Below are 10,230 nucleotides of genomic sequence, written 5' to 3'. Positions count from 1 at the left end.
TAAGCAACTCCTGTGCCCAATGCTACTTAAGATTTTCCCCTTTAATCTCAAAATCGGAGCTCTGCCGCAGACTTACAAATATTCATATTATATTTATACAAACCATCCCTAATAAAAAATAATACAATACGCAGAAGGCTCTAGGCCCATTACGATATCTAATAGAGACTATATGATTTTCCCAAAAGTCTGGGCGAATATTGGATACAGTTTTCAATGTTGTCTGTCAATGGGCCTCATCAGTAATGTGGTCTGAGCTGCCAATCCATCAAAACAAATCTACATACTGCCTGAACAGTACTACAGTTTTGTAGCAACTCAGGAACAAGCCGCAATGCTGCAAATTGATTTTGGGAGGGCCCTTGATCGCGTCTGGCACGATTTTTTCCTCACATTTAGGACACATTAATGATAGTTCAGTCGTTTACGAAGGAATGCTTCTTTGCTACAATAATTCCTCAACGCGCTTAATTGCGAATGATTGTCTTTCACAACGTGTGTCCACATTTCGTCTGTCATAAAGGCGCATGTCCATTAACACCGCATATGTTCGCTGTCTACTTGGAGCCGATATGTGTGAGCAATCTGTAGAGCAGTGCAGTTCGAGGTATCTGTACGCTAAAACGTGAGCTCAAAGTATGAGCTTATGCAGATGATCTGGCGTTGTTCTGCGCAGGCAAACCTTGCCTTGATGAAGTTGATCGCTTAACTGAACTGAAAGGCATATTTTGGGGTTACCAGATGAACTGTTCCAAGAGTTGCGGCCTGTGGTTTGGACTGGGGACCTACAACAGCTGAACATGCTGGTGTTGCGTGGACGTCTGTACCGTGCAAACACCTTGGCGCCCTATTGCTGTTGCGACGCCATCTTTTTGGGTCTATCAGTGCCTGACCAACGGTCGCGGATGGAATTTCATCTAATGGGGCTAGTAAGGCTTTCTCCTGAAAACATTGTTCTCCGAGAGGATTTCTTATCAACTTTCGTACAACGTGACCATTCCCTAGTCAGAATGCATCCAATTCATTTATTACCAAAGGTCGAGCCTTCAGATGCCCATCGGCTTTTTCAGGATTGCTAGTGTTAGGGCGATTTCGCAGGAAAACGCTACTTTCACCGTGCACTAAAGCTTTCTTGAATTAGCGACAGACGGAAGCATTTCCTGGGAAGACTGCTTCAGAAAAAGGGCTTTTTTGTGACGTCAGTGAACTGCCGCCTCTCTGATGTTCCTGAAACAATTGAACGTGGGTTCATCAATTGTATGGACGCAATTGGGCTCTGGGATTTCATGCAACGCAGCATGAAAAGCGAATTTATTTAACTTCTCATACACAACGATATCTCACCGGAGTGAAATATGCTGATGAACATCTTGATATCTTTTTTGTGAATGCATTACAAAGCTTATAGAACACAAGAATGATGGACCGCCTCTGTTAATCGATTGTTTCGACGAAGTCTCATTTCTGCCAAATGGTTGCTCATCTGATGGAAGCGTATAAACAGCCAGACTTTAAGCCGGGGTGACTCTCCCTGTTGGTGGCGTGCTCAGCATTATATCCCGTCTATTGCTCTGCTGCTCTGCCTTTCTTTAGATGTCTTTCGTGCCGTTTCCTAAAAACTTTATAAATAGTTCATGTAAACAGAACGTTAATTCAGTACAATAAATATTATGAGTAAAAGTTGAAAATCCTCAATCATATACGGGTAACGTGTCTGAATAACACCCCAGGGGTCATGGGTTTGATTTCAAACTAATAAATAATAATAATAATAATAATAATAATAATAATAATAATAATAATAATAATAATAATAATAATAATAATAATAATAATAATAATAATAATAATAATAATAATTGGTTTTTTGGGGGAAAGGAAATGGCGCAGTATCTGTCTCATATATCGTTGGACATCTGAACCGCGCCGTCAAGGAAGGGATAAAGGAGGGAGTGAAAGAAGAAAGGAAGAGGTGCCGTAGTGGAGGGCTGCGGAATAATTTCGACCACCTGGGGATCTTTAACGTGCACTGACATCGCACAGCACACGGGCGCCTTAGCGTTTTTCCTCCATAAAAACGCAGCCGCCGCGGTCGGGTTCGAACCCGGGAACTCCGGATCAATAGTCGAGCGCCCTAACCATTGAGCCACCGCGGCGGGTCCAACTAATTACCCCAGATTTCTTTTCAGCGCAATCAAATTACTTTAAATCGTTTCATGTCATAATGATACTGTAGTCATGTAGTGACCACATGTCACAATTTAGCGCGAATTTTAATCACAGCTCAGCTTGTGATGTCAGAACCCTCTCCATCAATCATGAATTAGTCTGACAAGGAGCGCGGTTTCCTCTGAACCGCTCTAACGCTATGGTGTTCATAACAGCGCCCATCAGCAGTCGATGTCTCATGTAAAGCGAGTGGTGTTGACACAGATTTTTTTTTTTTGCTGCTGCGCGGGCTTTAGAAGTTAAGATACACCGCCAATAACTTTTAAATGGCGCTCACGGAGTCCTAATTTTGCCACAAGTTTGAATCAAGCGGCCTAAAAGTTTTAATATATTAACCAATAAAGGCTTCTTTTACCGCCTGACACGCGTCGACACACACAGAAAGCATCATATAGTTATTTCCACTAAGAACAAAAATACCTAACCTAATCACAGAACCAATTCATGACTTCTGTGTTGACTTCTTGACTTGACGTCTTGACTTCTTTAAAGGCCGCAAAGAAAACGACGCGGCTAACTACAGGCCGGTATCTATATTACCCGTGTTTTCAAAGGGCCTAGAAAAAATAATATTGGTGCGCATAGAAAACTTTTTCTCCAGACATAACATATTACGAGAGTACCAACATGGTTTCCGTCGAGGCAAATCAACCGAAACAGCGCTACTAACAATGAAAGAGCTCATCATCAAAAATATTGAATGCAAGACGCTTACGCTTGGTATTTTTATAGATTACAGCAAGGCCTTTGACTTTCTAAACCACAAAATTCTGTTGAAAAAACTTAGTGCTTACGGTGTCCGTGGTGTATCTTTGGTGTTGTTTAACTCTTACTTGAGTGATCCAATGCAATGTGTTAGTATTGGGGGCCATACCTCATCGTTTAAGAGCATTTCATCTGGTGTGCCACAAGGCAGTCTTTTGGGACCATTTCTTTTCAATGTATATGTCAATGACATTGTTCAACCCAATTCAGACGCTTGTTATGTTCTTTACGCTGACGATACCAGCGTGTTTGTTTCTGGTCATGACATACAAGAGGTGATTGCTAAAGCAGAAACTGAGATGACAAAGATAATGAACTGGTCCAATGCCAATGGTCTTAAGATTAACGCAAAAAAATCGAACGCCATAATTTTTAAACCGAGTGGCAAACAGGCTATAATGCACCATCTTTTAACACTCGGTACTGCTACTATTTAAGTTGTCAACCAACATAGGATTTTAGGAGTGACATTCTCGTCTGATATGAAATGGACACACCACATCGATTTCTTGCGCAAATCACTATCATCGGCTGCGGGAGCACTTGCCAGATGCCGACATTATCTCCCGGAAAAAATAAAGGTTCACATTTACCACGCATTATTCACGTCACATTTAAACTATTGCTCGCTTGTTTGGGGAACAACAACGATTAGTAACATTAACGCAATTTTCCTTCTACAGAAAAAAAACTCTTCGTAATATTGCTAATGTATCGTACTACCATCCGACAGAAGAATTGTTTGTGAGGTATAAAATAATAAAAGCAAAACATTATCTAGAATTTCGTTTACTGCACACTTTCTTTTATGCAAATAATGCCCTTCAACCGTTTTTAAAGAACACCGCAAGTTTACGTAAACAAAAAAGCGATGGTCGTACTCGCAGTTGTGACAGATGGTTTGTACCACACCGCCGTACCGATTATCTCTGTCAGTCCCTACAGTACCTACTTCCATTTCTTCTGAACGATAATGAAAAGAAGGATGTATATTTCGAGACCTACAGTAAAAAACAACTGCGACAGTATTTTGTAACCCACTAAACAACCTGTCTTCAATAATCATGCTAACTTTGTATTGTATGTGAATTTCGCTATGTTTTGTGATGTTCAGGAAGAATTGAGGCCGAACGCCGATCACCTGAAATTCTCAATAACAACGATTGTTTTGTTAATAATTGTACTGTATAGTTGTTCGAATGATTGTTTGAAGATATGTACTTACACTGTAATTTAGTTTGTAACCACTGCTGCCTTGTATGGGCCCCCAGGCACCTTTCAAGCTGTCGTAGAACAGCTTTTACGCCTGGGGGCCTTCAACCTCGAGTTGAAATAAATGCATTGATTGATTGATTGATTGATTGATTGATTGATTGATTGATTGATTGATTGATTGATTGATTGATTGATTGATTGATTGATTGATTGATTGATTGATTGATTGATATCAGTTCCATCCTCCAATTCCCATTTCAGCGAATGCTTGAGTTTCATATGACACCTGGCATCTGCGTACACACACCCTGCAGACATACCATTCATGCCGGCATACTCAAAACATGTGCTAAAACGATATTTCAAAGGAAGTAAATGTGACCTGCACGTCAATCAGCCTGCATATACAATTAAGTATACTAGGTCTTTTTATTCTTTTGTGCGTGTTGACTGCCATAAAGTGCTGTTGAGTTCGAATCCCTTAGTGCCTTGGAACAAGCGGTTTTCTTTCAATGGACTTATTCAATTGGTGCGTCATTTAGTAATAGAGTAATTGAGAGACGGAAGACTTGACTGTGCTAGAGCGATTGAGAGAATTACAACAAAACTGAGCTATATGGGAAGCATGCCACCTCGGAGGGCTCTGTATTAATTTCGAGAACCTTTCGTTATCTAACATTCACCTATGCTTTAGTACAGGGGAATTTCTCTGAAATGCAAACAGCGTTACCGGGTTCGAGCCCATGTTCGGCTGCGCAGTCAAACGCTATGCCTACTGAGCATCCTCACCGCGACCGGACAACGCGAATAAGCCTGAAAGACCAACACAGGCGTCGCATAATTGAGGCAAAGGTCACATGGTCTCAGTCCTTGCGTTGAACTGATACTTCTCCTAGCGTGTAAAATTGTCGTCATGTAGAAAGAACTCAAGCTACCTCAGTGTTTATTGCCTCAAAAGGAATCAAGTTAGGCTTACTTAAATGTTTACGTTGACTGTCTTGAAATGTCAATATCCAAGGAAGTTCTGATGATAAAACGAATACTTTACAATAACAACACGAGAGACACTTCTTGAAATTTCGTTTTTCTTGAAAATCATATGGGATACAATGCAAACGTTTCACAAACACCCACGGCGAATGTTCGCGCACCATACAGCCACACACAATGCTGCACATCCTCACCACCACAAAGAATAAAAAACTTATGCTTTATCGCTTTCGACTGCTGGACCTCCAGGATGCCCAAGTGAATATAGACTCCGTTTCGCTTTACCCTGAATGAAACCCGTCAGCTCAGCACCTATGATCATGAGCTGTACAGCCCTAGGCAACCCTTGCGTGTTGCTGGACATATTGCCATTTCACTAACGAAAAGCTCTTCAATTTTTCCTTTCTCTCCATCTTGCCTTCCCGCGTTTCATTCACACTGATGGTATCGTGAATTGCTTCTAATCGCGATGTTCATTATTTAGCTCTCTACGCCGCGGGCCGTCCGGCATCCAGACGGTACCGGTCCCCCTTTGCGTCCAGGTTGGTTGTCTCTCGTTTCCTCTACGGCTCGGAAGCGACGAGCGCACTGTGTCGGCGTGCCCCCAAGATGTCGATGGCTTTCGGCTGCATGTCCTGGTTTTCATCGGGGCCCTGGACACAAAAACAATCACAAACATGAGTGAGCTTTTCGTTTTCTCTATGCAGCAGATGAATCAGGCGAGTGACCTTGCACGAAGGTGCGGCAGGTCCAAAAGCTTTATCGTCTTGCAGTACAACGAACGAACTCTGATTTTTTTGCTTGCACAGAAAGCAGAGCCAAATCTAATTCTTTGGATCGGAAAATGGCCTCAGCCTGCGTTTCCGGCATGTGACGTCAACTTTCGGTTTTTTTTTTACTTTTCCTGCAAACTAAGACTAACTACAAAAAGGCCATTAGTACAAATTATAAATAACTGATCGGGATGCTGTTTCCAGTGATTATGGGTCCATAACAGTCCAGTAAAAAACAGCGACTGATAGGAAACATGAATTCAAATAACCCGCACACTTGACGCTCGCTAGCTGTTTCCTACAGCTGTAAAACATGCAACAATAGTGAGTAGCGTGTTGCCCCAGGTCTTTCTTCAAACCATTTACTCAAAGCGACCACTTTCAAACAGGGCAGGCCCGAGGGAGTCGTTCGTTGAATCACCAGAGCTCCGAAGGATTGTCGCACAAAAACAGCAAGCCTAAGTCTTATACACTCCCGGCGCAAATTTCCAGCACTCACTGCCTTCATCATGTGTATGGAGCACATGAGAATAGACGCCACGATTGGAGGCACACCAGCCAGCAGGAATGCCAGGTTGTAGTTTCCCCTCTGATCGTAGAGGATCCCTGCAAGCGAAATAGTGAAGACATCAAGTTTTTGCAACTTTCCAAAAAACAGAAATATAAAACTTTTTATAAATATTTTTCAAGACAAAACAGACGTTTTGAGAACACTCGAACTCAAACGATGCCACCGTGATGCCGAATAGTTTTGCGCACAGTGCAACTCTCAGCTGCCCTGCGAAAACTAGCAAGGAAATTCTGGAAACCTTGAAATGGAGAAAATGAAAAAACGGAAAGAAAGGCATATTATGTTTCGCAGGAAGGGCGCTTTGTTAGTCTCTGCTCTCGGCTCTTCGACGTAGGCAAAGGCAATTTTTTTATTGCAACAAATTCTCTACGAAGACGCCAGCATTGTGTGGGATGTCCGGGCCGCATGCAGATTTGCTTCCCTACATGTGTTTTCTCAGAAAACGTTTTTTCTGCGCATAGTGAAGGGATTCTATTCTTTTGCGCCTGCTCAGAACTCCGGAGTTCTTCAGTTTATGCGAGCGCAATTCTAGTGATATGGCCTTTTTTTTCTAAGATAATTTTATGCGCAAGTTAATTTTTTTCACTTAATTCTCAACGTTTAGGTAACCTACTTTGACTTCACCAGTGCTGCTCTTTTTCTTTTAAAGCACAATATCCGAACATGAAATGTCAGTATGCATTCACTGACCGGCGACACACAGTGCACGTTTTTGTTAGCCCTTCCTCTCTATGGTTTTTACTGGCTTTTGGTCTATATCATTTTGCAGCTTTAAAAGGTGCGTAAAAGAGTTCTATTTTTTTTTAACTGCAGAAAGCTTTTTAGAAAGCGGTCATTGACTGCATCACTAGGCGAACAATTGCTTTCTTTTTATCTCCGTGCAAAGGAAGGATGTTAGAATTCGGCTTGCTTCCCTTTCGAGGATATCGTAAAAGCTACGAATTTATGAAAGCCTGCCTGTTTCCTGTCAGCGGAAAAGGAGCGCTGTAACGGTCATAGCAGTTCACTATTTTGGCAGGAAAAAACAGGTTACATTCCCCGAAACAGCGCAGCCTGTACTTCCTGCCGACATTCCGTAATAAATACGTGTACGCCGTATCTGATCTAGACTTCCGTTCTCATTTCTTCTTTTTCGTGTGTGATCTGAAACTTTGAACTATGCCGGACTGGAACTGTCCTGTTCCCTTCCTACGAGTTCATTGTCGCCAAGCGCTGTTACAGTTTATACCGCACAGCCTATATAGCGCAGTACATAGCCTCTAAGAAATATTCTTCATGTCTTCTCCTGAATTTTGCATGCGAAATTCGTTTTTAATGCTCAGTTTCAACTTCTCAATATTTTTCCATTTGAAAAATAACCACGTTAACGAATTAGAGCCCAACATTGAGTTCGGGAAGCTATCTTCGTGTTCATAATTCTCTTGCTACAATGCAAGATATCTTAAGATGACCCCTAGCCCCTAACCCTCCTTGTCTTTATTACAATAAAGTTTTTCCACCACCATCTGAAGATCTTGCCCAATAAGCAAGTGAAATGGAATAATGAATTCTGCATCTGTATAATGGCAGACTGCGTTCCAAGCCGCGGAGTAATGGCAACAATGCAACAACAAATGAGGCGGTTTCGCAATAGTGTATGATGAAGTTCTTGTATTTCTAAATTTTTAATTGGAAACGTTTTCGGTCTAAAACACCATCAATCTAAAAGAATTCCCACGCCTAAGATACCTCGGCATTTATTCCGGCCTACACTCCGTAACTGAAAGGAGTATAGACACTTAAGTTTGGTACCATGTTTTCTTCCCTACAATGGTGCGGAAGACACTCATACGCATGAGTCACCATGTGATATTCGCCTCCGACCGCTAACTAATTTATAATTGATTTTTTTTTCTGTCATGCTGCTTCTGTTTCAGTTTCAACACCCGAAAGATGGCTGTGATGTCAAAGAGTGATTTTGTGTCTCGTTAGGCATGGAAAAACGTCCACATAATCGCTGCTTCATCGTTTTAATTTACTGTAGTGCCGAAGCCAGCCTTCCTAAAGAGCCGGAATGACAACGAATGGGGAAGCAGCGATTATATTGCAGTTTGTTCATGTCTCACGTGACCTGTAAGCACACGTTGACGACACAATCTTCATTTTGCTGCAACCGAAACAGAAACAACAGGAGAAATAAATGCGATTATCAGTTATTCAGCGCGGTTTGGCGGATACCAGGAGGTAATCCATGCATAATAATGCCTTACGCATCATTACAAACAAGAAACCACGCGCCCAAAAGTTAGGTGTCTATACTCCTTTAACATTAAATACTTATTCTAGCTATTGCTTCAGTGGCGCGTTGCCTCATTCTCAGATTATTTGTCATAAGGGTTGTTTCGTATGATACCGTGCATGCCAACACCATTTTCAAGCGGGGAACAACCTTTACTTTCCATCAGAACTAAGGTCGGCTCACGTGCGCTGCGCAAAAATGGCTTAGTCTGGAACTTCGCAGGCGTGTCCGGACCCGGGTTTGCACTCACTGTAAGGATTTACCTTGTATCTGCGTTCTGCTAAGATGCCAAAAAGCGTACGTGTATTATGCGAACCCCTATTTTAGGAGGTCCCGTCCACAGTCTCTGACTTTGGGACCTCCTTCTGTAGTCCAGTGTTTTTCTAACCTTGTACCATAAACATGCAATAAACGAACCGTGAACCTATAGCCACGTGCCCATATTGGCCGTGTCTTGTTTGTTAATTATGAGTGCACCGTGTCTGAAGCTCTTCCTCGACAACTGTAAATGTCATGCGAACGACAGCACCGCCATAATTTTCTACGACGTACGACACGTGGCAAGACTAACGGCGCATCAGATCCTAACAGGAGCTATTCATTCCTACAGTCCCAGTAACGGCTTTACAGTGTTTAGAAGATAGCGACGCCATCTAGAGGTGGGCCATGAAAGCTGTCCCAGGTTGTCGTCCTTATCTTCAGAAGCTCCAAACTTTTCTTGCGTATTTGAAGTCTTAATTTCTCTCTCGGGTTTGTACAAGATAACTATGCAGATAACTATGCCAGACATTAGAGCTTTTATAAACAATCACGGAGTTTGTAACTGGAATCTAGTTCACGTTATTAGCCACGGACGTCGTGAAAATCTGCAAACCTCCGAATTTTGGCAGAGTCAGGCCACTGAATTTCAGTGCCTGAACCCTAATGGAAGCTTTACCAATCGCATGGTCAAAAACTCACGCACCCTGACAGACGTACCTCATGAAAGTAACATACACGGGCTTTTCTGGATTTTATGTGATCTTGTGGAAATGTACTGGACCAAAGTAACTATTTTTGGATGCATTCTTTTGAATTTAAAGCCAAACACAATGCCAAAAGTGTTTTTTTTTCAGTTTTGTCCTAAAAAAACAGTAGTTTCAATTCCAGTTGAAATCGTTTTATTTCAGTATGGAGTAGAAACCACTCAATACAGTGGTGTAAACTGATAGCCGTTATACCTGTTGGTTGCATAAAAAAAGTGTGCCGGAAGGTGTTCGACTCTGCGTCAAACAATGACCCTTGCCAGCAGCCGTTTCCTGGGTGCTTACAGATTGCGGCACCTTCTGGAAGCGGGCAATTAACACTCTCTCTCAGATCATTATCCACTAAAAAGCATTTTTTTGTTTCTGTTACTTCCTAACTTATCT

General features: G+C 42.1%; 1 protein-coding gene across 1 annotated transcript in view; it reads right to left on the bottom strand.

Moving 5' to 3' along the window:
* Positions 1 to 5,277: 5,277 nt before the first annotated feature.
* LOC144099449 (monocarboxylate transporter 10-like) overlaps positions 5,278 to 10,230 on the bottom strand; it is a 40,398-nt gene continuing 35,445 nt past the window's right edge. Inside the window, exons 9-10 of the mRNA XM_077632752.1 lie at positions 6,472 to 6,578; positions 5,278 to 5,852 (exon numbers count right to left, since the gene is read on the bottom strand). Of these exons, the coding sequence (XP_077488878.1) occupies positions 5,763 to 5,852; positions 6,472 to 6,578 (197 nt within the window). The 3' untranslated portion in view covers positions 5,278 to 5,762. The remainder of the gene's footprint in view (positions 5,853 to 6,471; positions 6,579 to 10,230) is intronic.

The sequence above is a fragment of the Amblyomma americanum genome, chromosome 7 (assembly GCF_052857255.1).
Source record: "Amblyomma americanum isolate KBUSLIRL-KWMA chromosome 7, ASM5285725v1, whole genome shotgun sequence".
NCBI classification, from domain to species: domain Eukaryota; kingdom Metazoa; phylum Arthropoda; class Arachnida; order Ixodida; family Ixodidae; genus Amblyomma; species Amblyomma americanum.
Note: the sequence above shows the minus strand (reverse complement) of the source record. Positions and strands in the feature narration are given on the sequence as shown.